This window comes from Trichoplusia ni, chromosome 5 (assembly GCF_003590095.1).
Source record: "Trichoplusia ni isolate ovarian cell line Hi5 chromosome 5, tn1, whole genome shotgun sequence".
NCBI lineage: Eukaryota > Metazoa > Arthropoda > Insecta > Lepidoptera > Noctuidae > Trichoplusia > Trichoplusia ni.
The window spans coordinates 6,326,689-6,343,814 of record NC_039482.1 but is presented as its reverse complement, the minus strand read 5'-3'; the positions used below and the strand labels follow the sequence as shown (position 1 = coordinate 6,343,814).

The 17,126-nt window shown below is 34.3% G+C and overlaps 3 protein-coding genes across 6 annotated transcripts in view; 2 read left to right on the top strand and 1 right to left on the bottom strand.

The window, feature by feature from the left end:
* Positions 1-165: 165 nt before the first annotated feature.
* LOC113494217 (splicing factor 3B subunit 5) lies at positions 166-707 on the top strand. Its single transcript, XM_026872448.1, has 2 exons — positions 166-277; positions 387-707. The coding sequence occupies exon 2, from the start codon at positions 391-393 to the stop codon at positions 646-648; it is 258 nt and encodes an 85-aa protein (XP_026728249.1). The 5' UTR covers positions 166-277; positions 387-390; the 3' UTR covers positions 649-707.
* Positions 708-1,242: 535 nt separating this feature from the next.
* LOC113494215 (exosome complex component MTR3-like) lies at positions 1,243-7,930 on the bottom strand. Of its 3 annotated transcripts, none has more exons than XM_026872442.1 (5): positions 7,829-7,930; positions 3,668-3,883; positions 3,473-3,590; positions 3,111-3,270; positions 1,243-1,732 (listed from the first exon to the last, which is right to left on the bottom strand). In XM_026872442.1, the coding sequence occupies exons 2-5, from the start codon at positions 3,828-3,830 to the stop codon at positions 1,250-1,252; spliced, it is 924 nt and encodes a 307-aa protein (XP_026728243.1). In that variant the 5' UTR covers positions 3,831-3,883; positions 7,829-7,930; the 3' UTR covers positions 1,243-1,249. The 3 variants fall into 3 exon arrangements, with proteins under 3 accessions (XP_026728243.1, XP_026728242.1, XP_026728244.1); XM_026872441.1 differs by having other exon boundaries at positions 3,659-3,883; positions 7,829-7,929; XM_026872443.1 differs by lacking the exon at positions 3,668-3,883.
* The window catches only part of LOC113494216 (transmembrane protein 165), a 38,810-nt gene continuing 26,035 nt past the window's right edge, over positions 4,352-17,126 (top strand). Inside the window, exons 1-2 of one of the 2 annotated variants that reach the window (XM_026872445.1) lie at positions 4,352-4,537; positions 7,955-8,090. In XM_026872445.1, coding sequence (XP_026728246.1) covers positions 7,965-8,090 — 126 coding nt within the window. In that variant the 5' untranslated portion in view covers positions 4,352-4,537; positions 7,955-7,964. Of the gene's footprint in view, positions 4,538-4,589; positions 4,767-7,954; positions 8,091-17,126 lie in introns of those variants that run through there. The other variant, XM_026872446.1, reaches the window with a different exon arrangement.

Genomic DNA, 17,126 nt, shown 5'->3' with positions numbered 1-17,126 from the left:
AGGTTATAGATCACATTTGTAAATTTTAATTTATATCAAAATATAAATTCTCATTTTTGTTAAATATTACAAGGGCACTTCCCATTTTAGTAAGCCAATATTCAAGAGGCCATTTCTGGAAGAATGGTTGTCAAGCCATAACTAATGTCAATATGTCATTTTCAATTGACATTAATGATTGAGTTGTCAGTGTATAGCGTTAGCGTTGTTGCCGTTGTTTGTAGATTTATGTAAACAGCGGTTATTTGTAGTTAAGGCTTTTAAAATTAATAATCAGGTAAGTAAATACACTTGAATCACCTTATTACAAATTTAGGTTGAATATAGTCCTGCTTTTTCAAAAACTTGTGTGTATTGCAAAATGTAACCTCAAATATAACTTCCAGCAAAATGGGTGAACGTTACAACATTCACAGTCAATTGGAGCATCTTCAAAGCAAATACATCGGTACAGGACACGCGGACACAACTAAATACGAATGGCTGACGAACCAACACAGGGATTCTTGCTGCAGTTACATGGGCCACCCAGATTTATTAAGCTATTTTGCCATTGTCGAGAATGAGTCGAAGGCCCGAGTTAAGTTCAATCTGATGGAAAGGATGCTACAACCTTGCGGTCCTCCACCAGAAAAGCCTGAAGATTAAACACTGTAGTTTATAGGTCCTTTTAATTAAAGTGGTATTAATAAAGTTATATGTAAGGATTTGTGAGTTTATGTCAAACCCAAATAGCTTTTTTTGTTGTAAGTCAATTATTTTAAGGAAAATGCCTTCCAGCATGTTGTGGATTGGTCCATAATAGAACATGTAGACAAATATGGGCAATGGTGACACTCAAATGTTAATGGATACTCTTCATTGTAGACACTAAAACTCTTGTGTAGCATTCACACTGGTGTTGTAAAAGTAACTTTGCAATCAATCCAAATTAAAGTCGTGGAACTAATAATAGACCAGAAGGTAAAATTTTCTGCCCAGTAAGAGTGGTTGAAGTCTCCATACCTTGCATAGCACAAACATTTGAGTCATCAACTAATGTTCGTCCTTAAAAGGGCTATCAACATCTTTAGCCAATGAAAGATCAGGAGGCCTTAGCCCAACAGTACTGGCATAAGTTCTACCATTAGCAAAGATTGCTTTGATTACATTAGTTTTTTAGACGTAAAATTCAATAAATTTTTGTATAAGGATCAAATATTGGTGAGGTTATATTAAAAAAAGGAAAATAACAACACAAAATTAATTCTCATCCAGCATTTAATAATTTTCTCCATTCCTCCATCTTGATGTTTAAAGCCTGTTCCCTCTCATTTGCCTCCTCTTCTAACCTCTGCCTTTGTTCAAAACTCTTCACAATATTCGTAACAAGAACTTTTTGCATCTGCGGTACAAGTGATTCACATTCTTTCTCTAAAATATCCATTGCTGTGTTCACACATTCTGTATCCAAAGACCCTACTAGTGCAAAGTCTGATATCTGTTTTAACTCTGACAACATTGACATTGTTATAACTCCATGATTAGAATTTGTCTCTGGGCTGATTGTTGCTACGTGTTCTTCGGCCTCGGTGGGGTCTACAAAGAGCCTGTCGCCAACAATGGCTACGGAACATGCTGTAATAATATCATACATGGGTACTGCGGCATCTGCTAGAGCTAAGCCTGCTGCGTTGATGGCTGCTGATAAACATGCTCCATCATGTTCTAGAATGTAGATGAAGACATCAACCTGAAAACAAAAATATTTTGATTCGAAAATATTTGTTGTGGCATCTCATTTAATTTAAATTGAGGGTAGTTGTAAGTAATTTACTTTTGATTACCAAATGTAGTTGATAATTCAACACCATTGTTATTTGCTGATGACCTAAAATTAGTTATGAATATAAACCAGAGAGAGGATCATGACATTCTTCAGCAGGATATAACTAGAATCGAGGAGTGGAGTTTGCAAAATAAATTATATTTTAACGTTACCAAATGTTCAGTTTTATCGTTCAGTCGTGCGCGTAACCCCAGTCATCATCAATACCATATGGACGGTAAACCATTACGAGTTACTGAAGTCAGGGACTTAGGTGTGCACTTCACTTCTGACGTGAACTTTAGGGTTCATATAGTGAAAGTTTGCAAAAAGGATTACCGGAATTTAGGCATGGTATTACGTTTAGCTAACCAATTTACTAACTTGAGAGCTCTGAGAACACTGTACGAAGCACATGTCAAAAGCCATTTGGAGTTCAGTGCCGTTGTATGGTCACCACATGAGATTAAATATAAATTAATGCTTGAGCGTATACAGAACAAATTTATAAGATTTATCTATTTAAAAATGTACGGCGTTTATCCAGGTTTTCCTTTATTATATCCAACTCTATTTATACTAGGCATGGTAGGTTTTTATAAGATTGAAGTAAGACGTGATGTGGCTGTAGCCACATATTTGTTTAAGATAATTCGAGGCAAAATAAATAACCCGAGAATTTTTGAGATACTCCAGCTATCAGTTCCGGACGAATACGTCAACCGGCGAAGGAAGCCGCCGCTGTTGGTGGTGCCGCGCGCGCGCACCAACCTCTTACAGCGTGCTCCCCTGACGCGTGCTTTGCGGACGCTTAATACGTTGTCACAACGGATACACATATTTAACTGTAGCCTGAATGATTTCACAAAAGCCGCTTATTTGACCTGTACCGACTAAGATTCTAAGTTAGTTATAATGAAAGGTGTTAAATAACTCTTAATTGGTCTATCGTTTATTAGTATTAAGTAATACTAATGTAACTGTATATTTTATAACTGTATATTTTATGTAACTACACTATTGCATTAGGTATTGTCCTGTTATAATAGTTGTAAGTGGTTTAAATAAATAAATAAATAAATTTTTGGTAGTTTAACTATTTTACTTTCCATTCCCAAATAATGTATTATTTGTAGTTCTATGAATTTTTCTTATGGAATAAAAAGACTTTGAAAGTCCGTGCTGTAAGCTTCATCAATTAGTACCAAAGACTGCAACTCTCTAAATTCAAATTCGTAATTAAAAAGTTATGCATGACCTTTCCTAATTCAATATAATTATATGCAACCTTTTTTCTCATTACCTGGTAGTTAGGAAACAGATGTCTGCACACAGTTGGCTCTAAAGCTTTCCTCAACGCCACTGATAAAGCTTTCTCCTCAGCATCAGGCGCGTGAGGCCGGCGCCGGCGGGGACACGAAAATGGCGCGAATTTCACCTCACAAAATATTTGACCAAGTTGACTGAAAATAAGTACAGAGACACTTTACTCACCGAGAACGGCTTTATAAATTTTTGGTACCTAAATACGTAGGTAAGCAACAGTAAGCGATGTTAACTCGAAAAGTCTAAACTTATAGATTAGATGAAGGTAGAAAAGTTTTTCAACTTTTCCTTTTTTTCTCCCCAACTTCATAGCGTAATAAATAGTTCGTGAAAACCAACCTGAACTCATTCTGATGAGGAATCTCTCTCGGATCAAAAACAGAGCAAACAACTTTTGTTTTCCTTAACTCGACGTAAGCTGATCCCTTCGCCTGTGATACCATGTCCGTTCTAGCAACTGGAAGAAAATAACACTAAAGCGACTGTTCTTGAAAGAAATTGTTATTAATAACAACGAGTACATACAAAACATACACATGCTACGCGCTTCAGATAACGCGCGCCCGTCTTTACGAACTCCTTTATCATCCAGTAACTCCTTGTAAAGTTCATCGTATGTCTTCAAGTAATCTTTAGTGAAACGTTTATAAGACACACTATCATCAGGTCCATTGAATCTTCTATAATCCAGAGGCATTTCGAATAAGTTGTAATCTTTGTTATGAATACAATGACCCCTCTCCGAATAACCTTAAAATTACAATTGACATTTTAAAGCGTTTTATTTTAAACTTGATGGCTATGATGGTAAATAAATAAAACATTTTTTTCTGATTGCTTTAAAATGTAATGCCTCTTATCCCTAAATTCACAAAAAAAGACATGTTATGAAGTTGTCTAAATCGTGTATTGGAATTTAACTTCATCGTCATTAATCTGGAAGCTATCTTAACTTACTTTGGAATAACTAAACGTACCATGTTTCGTTCTGAAACATGTTAAAAAGAACAGTCCTTTTATTTAGCGGTATGATAAACATGTATTTCCTAAAGCTGTAGTAATTGGTTAAGAATAATATACATGTTAAGTCAGTTTGCATGTTTGGTAGGTATTTCCGAAGGCTTTGGCGTATAACACACAACCAAGCAATCTCCTGAAACCCTAATGCTCGTTTTCTAAACGAAGTGAAAGTCAGTGACAAACTGACAACATTACAAAGAATGTCAATGTCAAATAAAACGTCAATTCGGCCGAGTTTATTTCGATTTTGGTTTACGAAAATGTGGGATATGTTGTAAAAAAGTGTATTGAACTCATATTATTTGGCATCGCTATGAAATAAAGATAACCAACTGTTATTTTTGCTATCTTTTTCAAGTAACGTCTTTTTGTATATTAAGAAAAGTAAGTATTTTACTCTGACATTCACGTAAGGGGTGACGTTTCAAAGCGTGTTACACAAATTCTAATAATGTGTAGGAATTCAAATCGATTAATAGGTTATTATTTAGGTATACGATAACAAATTATCACGGTTCCTTATTTAGTTGTTTAGCGTGGCATCTGTGAATGTAAATTTTATTTCGTAGGCAGTTATTCTACGCTCAGTGATACTCTTGAATTGTGTTCATTTGTGAGTATATTATTTATTGTTATCGCTTCGCAACTAGACACAAATCGTGCTCGTTATTAGTGTTTGTTTTCGTATTGTTCAATTTATCAATACAGTTAATATTGTACCACTGTTGACTATTGTGATAGCAAAACTACTTTAATTAATTAATGTTTTATCAAATGACATATTTGGTTCATAGTAAAAATGCTTAATTTTGCGTTAAATTACTTCCTGGAGCTACTGTTTATATTTTAAATTTGAGATTCTACTCAAATAGGTTAGACAAAGGCACTCTTAAACACACCTGTACAAACTGTACATAAAGGAGAGACAGAGAGACTAAATTATAATTTAATTGCTTTTGTTCAGTCACCATGGCACTTACTACTTAGTATTATTTTAATTTTAATTTAATCACATAATTAATAATTTTGTTATTATTAAAATGACAATAGTTATACAATTTTAAATTAAAAAAAAAAATACTAAATGGAAATTTTAAGTACACATTTTAGTGATAGGATATTTTTTTTTTATCTTAATTCATTAATCTTTTTTTAGTCTTTGAAATCTAAGATATTATCTATGATTCACAAGAAGTGCCCTAATACATTGATATTTTCTATTACATAATATGATAATTACAATTTATAGAGATTACTTAAGTATATAATTATGTTTGTTACTTATGTGTATAACTGCTTTATTTTTTTTTAACTAACAGCTGACTAGGTTTATGCAGTCTCTTTACAATTATGTAAAAAGGTATTTTTTATTGTCAATAGCCGGATATTACTTAAGAGCTGTGTTTTTTTTAGTCAACCAATTGACTTTTATTGCTATTATTTGTATTGATTATGTAACCTTGAAAATACCATATTACTTTGTAACTTGTTTTATTTTAAAATGTGATAAAACCTGTTTTTCTTTAACATTAATTTTTGGGGTTTTAGTATTCAATTCTTGTCAACACTTGTCTTGTAAACTGACTGTAAAGATTATTTTTACAAGACCTAGTTAAAACCTTTGTAATATTGATTTGCTTGCAAGGAAAAATTGGTAATGGTCACATAATGCATTTCAGCATAAAATGCATTTCAGCATTTTATCAATTAAGGCATAATATTTTAATATCATGTGAATTTAACCTATACAAAATGACTACACCCTGTATAATTTTTTTTTCTATATGCAGGCACAGATTTGTCTTAGTATCAGAAGAGAGGAGATAAAAAATGATAACAAGACATTATCAGCAGCATGGTCTAGCGTAGGTTAGGTAGTAACATCTAACTGATAAGCCGGTACTCATATGTAACAAGGGTTAGATAATGAATACTAAGTTAATGTTGGTACTATACCTTCCTATATACATACATATGCACATACATTATGAAAATACCAGCCTACATACCGTATATACGTCCCACTGTTGGGCACAGACCTCTTTCCATATAGGAAAGGTTTTGAGCATTGATCGCCAAGTTAGATTTCCGATTTAATTATTTTTTCAATCCTGGTTTCCTTTCCAGTTTTTCCTTCACCATTTGTCAGTTTCGGTAACATTATGTCAAAGCCTAATAAATTAAAAAAAAAAGTTTAGTCCAAGTCGGATTCGCGGCACTAGACATGCGTTGTTCAATTAATATACCATTATGTTTAGATCTACTGTGAACTTCATAGATGCTTGCACAATCATTAATCTGTTATCAGTATGGTAAAGCAAATCTATAAAATGAACACGAATTACTCAAAGTCGTAAAAGGCGTTAACGAATGTCGATTTAACGATATTTATTACCATATGTGTTAAGTTTACGCGTTTTCCTATCATTATTTAAGCAATTTACCGCGAGTAAATTATGTATTTTAGGGTAATAAGGTTAAGTTATTTACAACTGAGACTATAATATTTTAACCATTTGCGTTAAATACTCGTATCCTCAAACGTATATATTCTAATATATAAAAATCCCGTGTCACGATGTTAGTTACCGTACTCCTCCAAAACGGCTTTACCGATTTTTACCAAATTTTATATACGTCAGTAGGTCTGAGAATCGGCTACTGTCTATTTTTCATAAACCTAAGGGTTGTCCACCCTTAATATTTTGTCTCCACTGTGATCATCGACTTTTAGGCGGAACGTAGTTCGCCGGGACAGCTAGTACCTGTATAAAATAAGTTATGGAAAATGAGGTTTTAGTTCTTATCTGTAAAGATAGTCTGTTGAAGTGTAACACACGTTTTGCTACTTCAGTCATACAGTAGTTTTTCTAACTTGCAAACAATTTAACTATGTGTGGGTTTTCTATGATAAAAGTACAAAAGTCCTAGTCCTGGCAGCTTGTCTTGAGACTGTTGATGACTTGAATTTGTGTAACTGTGGCAGTGAACTAAATATTGTGTATAACATACAATAATATTACTTTTAGGAATTAGTGGTAGGCCCATTGCTCATTACTTTTTTAATTTTTATCTCAGGCTCACGTTTTTTCTAGTTAAGCTAAAACTTTTTTTTACTTCTATGCTAGGACAAGGTCTCACAAAGAACTACAATTAGAAAAAAGACTGGTTTATTGTTAAACAATATGTTTATTTAATTAAGTCAACTAGAATTCAACCCCATATAAGACAAACTCCTCTTTGACGACCTCCGTGGTCGAGTGGCGTGAGCACCGGTTTCAAGGTGTCGCTAGCTCTGAGGTCCCGGGTTCGATCCCCGGTCGGGTCAATGTAAAAATTCTTATTTCTACATTGTCTCGGGTCTGGGTGTTTGTGGTACCTTCATTGTATCTGAATTCCATAACACAAGTGCTTCAGCAACTTACTTTGGGTTCAGTACAATGTATGTGATGTTGTCCGCATTTATTATTTATTTATTTAAACTTAAATTTATTTTTGCTTGTTTCATAGGCGTTTCAATCGAACAGTGACTATTCCTTAGCACTTTAATTACAATAAAACTAATAATATCTAAATCCTTAATTTCGAGAGTCGTCAAAACAATCTAACAGTGGTTATGCCTTAACGCTCAATTAAAATAATACTTGCAATACAAATGCTACACCAGTCACTTACCTCTATAATTTTGCCTCTCCTGACCATCCAAAGGCTATCTGGAAGATATCGCTGTTACCGACAAGACCGCCATTGTACCGTTGCACTGTACATTCTATTCTAATATTTTTATCCCTTAAATTCCAGGGTCTTCAAAATGCTGAAGAAGCGTAGCGTGTGCCTGGCCTTGGCGGTGTTCCTCGGGTCGGTGGCGGTGTCACTAGCGCAGGGCCATGCGCCCGTGCCGCCATCGCCTGTCCCGCCCCAGCCTACGACCACACAGGTATCAGATTGTATTTAAAAGTACGTCAGGTATATTAGAGTGAGATTGGTTGAGAATGCGTCTTGGCATTGAGCCTGTAGATGTCACATTGTGTGCAGTATTAAGTCAGTTGATGGGGCCTATGGAAATGCCGGGTCATATTTTTCCCAACAAAGAATCTTGATGAACTTGTACAAATAAAATTTCTTGGATGAAATACAGACAAAATGATCAGCTTATACAAATGTCTAAAATTATTGAATGAAATACATAAGAGGTATTGGAAATGACACGATATTTCCACTTTTCTTTGTTTGTACAAAACGTAGTTAAAAAACAAGGAACGAAAGTTGCCCGAACTCTGATATACGGCAAGCTTTGTACAGGTGGCTTTTAATAATACAGCTAAACTGTCACCTATATATATATAACGGCTAGATAAAACACAAAATAATTACCCGTTATCGTTCAGATACTAGATAGTAAAAGGATAAATTAATATCGTTTAGAACCCTACACAGATCCAATTATACGGTACGGCAATTTGAAGGATAGAGTAAACGACGCAATACCATACATACATTTACCTATACATTTAAAAAAAAATGTATTACTGTAAAAAATATTGTAATTGTTGTGATAATAATTCTTGTGTGGAAATATTTGTAGTCGAATCTAGTCTAATTGAGACTAATTGTAGTCTTATATCCTCCATAATAAAAGGAACAGAAACAAAATTAGTTATAGCGAGACTGAAATCATTATCAGTCCCTTCCACATAATATTTCATACTAAGCGGAACTTGAATCTTTGCTTACATTACAATATTATCTTTGCTGGCATTATATTTCATAAAGACTAACCGAATCTTTGTATTTAAAAAATCCTATTTACAATCAGTATTTTATTAATACATAAATAAATCAATTAAAATCGTAAATGCGTGATAATCACTTCGCGGTCACTTTAATTAAAATCTATATATATTTAACCGCTTTAACGATAAACTACGATCTTAAGAAATATTTATCGTTATAAATTCGACTTGTTTTTATTATTTTAAGTATGAACAATGTTGAATGAGATAAGAATTTCGATTATGAGTCAATGGAAGTGGGAGACACAGTTTTACTCTCATTTAAAGACACGGTGTCACCGTTTGAATATTGTTGTGCCCACTTTCTTTGTATGATAATTATGTATGACTTTTTTTTACCTTTTGAGTCGTAATTTCCTGTCCGTTTAGAAAAAAGTGTTGGAGCAAACTTCTGCGACATTTCCTTTCCTAGATCCTGATAATCTTAGCGCATTAAAAATAATGACGAAAAGCTTTGTAGTCTACTACTCAAAACTTTAGTACAGTACTACGGTCTTGTATAGTAGTAGACACTCAACTACTGTGGTAGTAGTAGAGTATTCTTTAGTAGTCTGTCTGTTTGTTTACACCATTTATAAGTCCAAAAATGTTAGCCAATTTTCATGAGTTTTGATTCAATGGATTACTATATCCTGAATGTGCGTATAAATAAAACTAAAAAGGTCTACATGTATGACAATATCCGATATTAAACAAGTGAGTATTCACTTGTTCAGAGATCAGTTAACCTAACTATAATTATAACTTGGTATAAACTATAATTTAAAAGTCTTACACAAGACTTTATTTTTACTAATTCACGAAATAGTTGCCAATGTTCATTGTGAAAGTCGCAAAAATCTGAACGGAACAAAAAGTTTCAAATGACCATGACCTAGTATTGTATGTTTACAGTAATGCAACCTACAATTATATCGTCGCATTAAATATAATTGTTTATTTATATCGGAGTGTATTCGTAAAATATTCGTGTCATTGAACGCATTAAATTGTTATCTCTGTCATTTTCGTTCGGGCAATGCGATATAGATGGCGCTGTAGGATGTGTTTATTTAATCGGAAAAGTGAGTGATTTGTAATACTATATCCATACGTTAACAATAGCTGAAGATATTTTTTTTGTCCAGAAACGAGCTTTTTTGTGGTAGTTCTAGTTTGATATGGTTTTTTATTCCTAAAAAGCTAGATTACCTAACTTTTAACTAGGTTTTCAATATTTCTATCTCGACGGATTTGACTGTTTGAAATAGAATTATGTCATCAAAGCCTACGAAACGACGAGCCAATAGAAAGATCTAAGGCATTTTACGTCTTTGAAGTCTGAATCAATCTGCTTTCCGACAAATAAACACTTATTTGTCAAAGGCGCGTACAGCTACGTCATTAGCACTTCAATAAATATACATTGACATAAACTCGTGGGTAGACGTATAGGTGATGCTTGCGGTTAAAATAACACTTATTTGCCATATATTTTTGAATGGCATACCTATTTGTAAAATAATCTGTTAATTATCTTGCTTATTTTTATAATGTGTGACAGGATAATAGTTTTAGTTTATAACACTACTAGCTGTTGCCTGCGACTTCGTCCCCGTGGGTAGAAGATATAAGTTATGATTTATACCTGCCCTGTTTTTTCACATTTTTCATTTTATCTTCGCTCCTATTAGTCGCAGCGTGATGGATTATAGCCTAAAGCCTTCCTCGATGAATGCTCTATTCAACACAAAAATCATTTTTCAATTTGGACCAGTAGTTCCTGAGATTAGCGCGTTCAAACAAAAAAACCAACAATCAAACAAACTCTTCAGCGTTATATATTAGTATAGAAGTATAGATTAGTATAGATGTATCAAAATGAGATTGGTTAATTTGTATTATTCTGAAAGTACTCACGAAACCTAGTGTACCTACAGTCTCGGTAGTTACCCAATCTTTATGTTATCATAGTAAAAGCTATTTTAATGCCCTTTGAAGATCTTTAGAAGCGATAAATAATGATCTGATCAGGAAAATATTTGTATTGGACTGGCCCGTTATATTTAAATACGATGTCATATAGCCTGATGGCGATTATATGAATATAGAGACTTATAAGATAAATATATTTTGTTTAGTAGTGCGGAGATAGTAGTAAATTAAAATTACCAACATTTCGGGGCTGTAAAACTATTTTCGTAACAGACTCTTGCGTAGTGTTGTAAAGAAGAATATAATCGTGTGTGTGCTACGTTTATTGCTGAAAACTTTGAGGAAAACGTTGCCTCGTATCCACCGCATGATAGATGGTAACACATGGCTATCTGATGACAAGTCAAGGTCAAAATTCACGCACCTAAAGCGTAAAAATGGTATAGTTTACTATGAACTCATCTGTACTTGTACCAAGACGTCTTAGAGCAGGGCTGCTGCCGTTGTGTGAGCAGGACGGCGCGGTACACTGAACGGAGTGTCGTCTCGCTTGCACTAATGTAATTTGCAATTTTGGAAGAGAGAGATGCTCTACACCGTGTAGTGCGCTGTCACGCTATGATATAAAATGACTGAGATGATGTTTTGAGAACGCTGAAAAGAAATGTCGAAGTGAAATCAGGGGTCGCAGTCTTGTATGAAGGATTGCAACGCATTGCCATACACCGACACAAACATGCGAATGACGTAGCACGGCGGTTCAGGTTTAGACAGTAAGAGTTTGACACTACCCCGATTGAGTGGGTGTCCGTGAGGATTGCCTCGCCATACCAAAAAAGGGGTCGCCATCTCTTTTAAACTCCAGACATTTTTAAATGGGAGTAAAACTAATGAGTATAAACTAATGCAGAGTATTTCTTTGGACTGGCCTTTTGAGGAAAGTACCGGATCGATCTGTTCAAGCTTGTGGCAGCAAGCGACATGCATGCGTCGACTAGCTCATGAAGCTCAACCATTTTTGAGGGAGCTCCACAACTCGACAGACCACATAACCACTAGGGGCACTATCAACAGGATAGTCAAATACTTACTCAAATCGCCAGTTTGAGACAACTAAAAATGAATGAATTAATAAACGCTTCCACAACAGCAATAATTATCGTGGTTTGTTGAAGATTTAATAATGAGTTCTTTTGTATTTGTCATTGTTTTCACGTTACGTACCTATGATCGGATTGTCTTTTCGCAAGGTTCTTTACCGCAGCTGATGAGGAAAACCGCAATATCACTGATTCAGAATCGGTTCTTCTAAATATGCCTCTGGCTAGTACCTATTGTACTGAAATTTGGTACTTACCTAGGTACATCAATGAAGGCTGTGGAATCTATATAGTGAGTGAAGCTACTAGTCTTACTTAAGCATGGAGGTTCAAAAATAAATAGGATTGTTGTTGGAGACTAAATTCTAAGTCATCGGGAACTGGGAACATGCGTTGTTTTGTTTACGAAGAAGCTTAAAATTCTAGTCTAGGTACTTTGTAAAGTCAACTTGAAATTTTGTTTTATCTGGAATCGCAGAATCGGTGAAGACGACATAATGGTTTAAACGTAATAAGTCTTTTTTCGGATGGGAAATCATCAAATGCATCGTTCCGCTTTGGGTTGTGCGTAAGGGAGCTTTTACTGACTTCAAACTACCCATGTTCTTTCCTTAGCCCTTTGTTTGTTGTACACTGAACAAGAGCCGCGGTCGTCCTTTCGAATAATCCCGCTGTGTTAGACTGGAACCGACAAGACTTTTTGAATAGAATAACACAAAAAGTATATTCTTATTTATTAGTACTCGAATTTACAAATACTGACATATACCCACCCTTTTTTGCCGCATAATGTTGTCCAGTACAAGAAGAAAAAAGACATTTTGCCTATTTTTATAGACCTTGAACTCTGTTGAAGAGTTCCAAAGATTTGCGTAATATTTATCTAACAAAGAGATATTAAACTTTTAAGCAAGCTTGTGTTGTTAATTAGTGGCTATTGCAAAAAATAAAAAGTGTTATTCACAATCGCAATCGTTATATTAGTTTTTTTTATGTATCTTCTTTGTATACACGTATTTTTGAAGATGTCTAAAAACATTACGGTAGAAGTATTATTTTGCTTATAATAAAGTCTCACAAAAAGTACGCTTTGTAACGTTTTTTTTTTAAGAATCAGTTTGATATTCGTAATTTTTTAATCTGTTTGCTAGTTCGTGAAATAATAAAAAATGCGAGCGGCATTTGTAATACAATCAGATATAGTGATGACATGAAAAGCTAGTTGTAAATATTATGAAAAAACAACATTTCTTTTTTTAGTTCATGAATCCCAGTTATGACGTCTATGCAATGGCGGACGTGTCTAAAATTTTAAAAACATATTATATCATTTCTGGACGCTATTTTTGGTGGGTTGACACATACGTACATAATATACAAAATGCAGACAGTTATAAAACTTTTTGTTCCTACTTCCAGTAATTCGATAATTTACTCACTTTCCTTAAGACATTATTCGTGACCTTAGGTCAGGACCAGGCCGTAGCCGTCATAATTAAGGATAATTAAAAATAGACTTGTCTCTAATATTGTGTTGAAGGTAATGATCGATTGTAAAAAGTATTATTACAAGGATTCTATGTTTTATTAATTGGCATTAATCTTCGCACAATCTGTTGTTGTTTTATAACATTTCAGTTTTTTTTTTCAACCAGTCTTAGTATTGGATACCGTGTTTGCAGTAAAATGGGTTTGTAGAGTCAGCCACCTAAAACTTAATACAGTAAAATTTTCGTTTCATATAATCGTCAATTACATCCAAAGTTTAACATTAATACCTACTACATGATGTGGCAATATTTTTATAGAAGATGATCCACGTCCGAAAATAGCAACTATAAAAAGTTGTAGCTTTTCCCAAGCATTTGACCTGACCACAGTCAAGGGCAACTTTTTATCAACACTCAAAGTAAGTACCTTCATAACATTTTATCTACGGAACTAAATATATTTGATGAAAAATAATAGTAGGTTAAGAGACCCAAGATGACCCATGCCCGCTTCGTTGCGCGTTATTTTTCGGGTGTCTTGCATATGTGTATTGCATATGACTGAAAAATAACGTAGTGTCCTATTGGTAAAAGAATTTCCAATATCGGTTCAGTAGTTTCTGAGATTACCATCCTCAACGTTAGATCGTCAACGTCTTCCAGTCCAGGTTTTTGCTTTAGAAACAAAGTAATCTGTAATAGTTCAAAGTTGATGGTGTTTTTAGAGGAGCTCCCTACCCACCTTTTATCCACCAGTAATAGAAACTATGTCATGTGATAATATTGCATTGTCACGCAATATACATATGCTGTCAAAATTTTAGCTCAATCAGAAACCGGGAAAGGATCCAATATAATGTCTATATTAAACAGATAGACAGACACTACGAGACAGATGAAACAAAATAATACACTGTAAAAACAGTTGCCAGTTATAACAATAATTTTTAGGAAATCTTGTTATAGATAATACCGATGCTATAGCAATATCCTTACCAGTTTTTATTCAGTTTGTTAGTAATTTTCATACAATGCAACCTCGCTCGGATAATTACGAAGTCATTGTATTTTTTAAATGGAATGAGATCAAGGTGAAATCAATTTTAGGGTTTTATACATAATACAAAAATCTAAAACTGTGTTTCTGCCCTGTAATAAAGGTTAGAATTATTTATGGCCCACGTTTTAAATATCCTTTAGGTTTTTTTCTCTGATTAGGCTTTTCCTTAGCTTTGTTGGAGTCGCCTTGCAGTCTTACTGGCTCGTAGTAGTATTTAATCAAAGCACAGTAGTCTAATCTATCCTGTAATTAATCTTTTTATAAAAATCCTTACCCATCGTACTTTCAAAAATAGTAGGTAGAAGTCAACACGTGTAAAATATTGTTTATTTACTTTAAATCTCGCGTTCATTAGTAAACAAACAGCGTACATTTGCGTGTACCGGTTTACTAGATGCTAGGTAGGTCGTTTAGTTAGAAATCAAGAAACAGGATTGTAAGGGGAAGTGCCTCCGTACTGCCATAGTAGTAAATATCCATCGGCCATGTTTTAAAGTAATGTTTTGGGTAGTGGAAGCGTGATAACATACGAAATGGCGTAGAGTGGTGTCCCTTTTCTACAAATGGAATGATATTATTCTAAAAGGTCCTGGTGACGGGTCTGCGTACGGAGAGTGATGAGTAGCTTATGGGACTCGTGCCGGACGGCGCGTGTGTGTTCCATGCGAATCTCGAAAAGTTGTCAGCAAGCCCTGGTGTAAGGGCTGATATCTGCTGCGTGCTAAGCCAACGGAATTGTCCGAAACGTGTACGGGACCTAGGTGGGTTTCGGCTAGTAAAAGTTTGAAACGGGATCCCGCTCAACCCAAAGCGATGAGGGTCGTTTGATGAATTTCTCGTCAATTCAATACATATAAAGGTTGATCGTTATCTCCTAATGATGCTATGCGCGTAAACTGAATTGCCATTTCTTTTTACTTTTATATGTTCCCTGTTAGCAATAGTAGGGCGTTAGGTTAAGTATTGCAGTAATAGATCTGTGCTTTGCGTGTCTAACTTAAGCAGTATTGATAATCACTATCTTGGAATCGATTAAACTGTAAATAGCTATCGTACCTTTAGTACTCTTTTAGCATCGTATTTAACTATGGTTTTTTTTATTAAATACTATCTGCTGCCCACGGGCTCGCCCGCTACATCAAAAATGATCCCACGGGCACATAAAATTGGTATAAAACAATCATATTTGTTAATACTAGTTATAAACTATCTGTGTACCAGTTTCGTCTAAATCCGATCAGTGGTTTTTGCGTGAAAGAGGAACAAATATCCTCACATCTAAACATACAAATTATTGCTTTGATAATATTAATATCACAGAGTTACTTTTTCCAAATATTTAGTACTGTAGCCAGTGAGTTACTAGCTACAGTTAAAAAATAAATTGTATTATATTTCTTAAAACCACCCGACAGACGTAAAAGCATTTTGGAGAAAATGATGTTCAACAAACTTGCGTGCCAGACAAAGTCTGGTCTTTATTTCGTAATGGAAAGTTTAATGAGTTAGTACTTAAGTAATTTTATGTTAAAAAGAGGTTTCTCTTCATTATAATTAACTGTCTGAGGTAAGTTGTATAAAAGCATCAATGGCTCTTGCTTATTATAAAAGAATTAGAGTGTATAGACTGAAACACATAGTTTAGGCCGTTTGTCATATACTCAATATTTATTCCATAGTTAATATTTTAACAGTTGGCAGATTAAACATAGAAACAAAATTGGACCCTGTTGGTAACAGCATATTTATAGAGGGGAGGAATAGTTGGAATAATAATAGACCCTGTATTACGTAGTACTATTCTATATTCTGTGCCTGAATTAAAAGGGTGTGTTGCCTGTTTTGGGATTGAACCTGCAACCTCGTGCCTACTAATCTGTACATGGTGGATATTAAGCAAAAGTTAGACGTTTTAGACATTTAGGCGCAGCCAAAATAATTCCACCTGGTCTAATTAGATACTCAAGTTAATAATAATATATAGACGTTTAACTCGTACCTATTTAAGTTCTGTTCGGCGACATTAGCAGCTAGATAAATATCTAGTCAGTATTTTATAGGATAATGCACGTAATGTTGAGCAATAGTGGTTATGGTAATCACCGAGTAGAACCTTGCGTGGCGTGACCGCTAATACGAATGCTGGTTTAGTCCTACGAGCCGTTGGACGCGTAGATACATGTTTTGTATTAAGATGTTAAATTAATATAAGAAAGAAAAAAAGGTATTATTGGAATACGAAAAGAGTAACCATGGAGTTGCTTGCTCGTTCTTCTCCATGAGCTTCTCCGGTAGCTTCAATAGGAGACTGACCGACAGACTGACACTAGATTTTAATATTGTTTATATATAAATTGTTTGACGTTCAAAAGTGCCATATATACTGGTCTATACTATAGTCTATATAAGAATTTGACTTTGACTATATATAATAAAAAGTACTCTTACAAAAAAATTTGTAAGTTTACATGACAGTTATGCTATGACGTCTTAATAGTATGATAATGTCGCATACAACACATTGGATCAATTAAGTCAAAATGTTTATTAAACACCTATGCAGAAACAGTAAACACAAAGACCTCCTTTTCATTGAGTACCTAAATTAGGAGGATT

Coding starts and splice junctions, on each gene's coding strand:
- LOC113494217 (XM_026872448.1), top strand. CDS start 391: ATGGGTGAACGTTACAACATTCACAGTCAATTGGAGCATCTTCAAAGC.
- LOC113494215 (XM_026872441.1), bottom strand. CDS start 3,830: ATGCCTCTGGATTATAGAAGATTCAATGGACCTGATGATAGTGTGTCT. Junction 3,591..3,658: donor GCGTAGCATGTGTATGTTTT/GTATGTACTCGT, acceptor ATTTTCTTCCAG/TTGCTAGAACGGACATGGTA. Junction 1,733..3,110: donor ATCTGTTTCCTAACTACCAG/GTAATGAGAAAA, acceptor TTTTGTTTTCAG/GTTGATGTCTTCATCTACAT.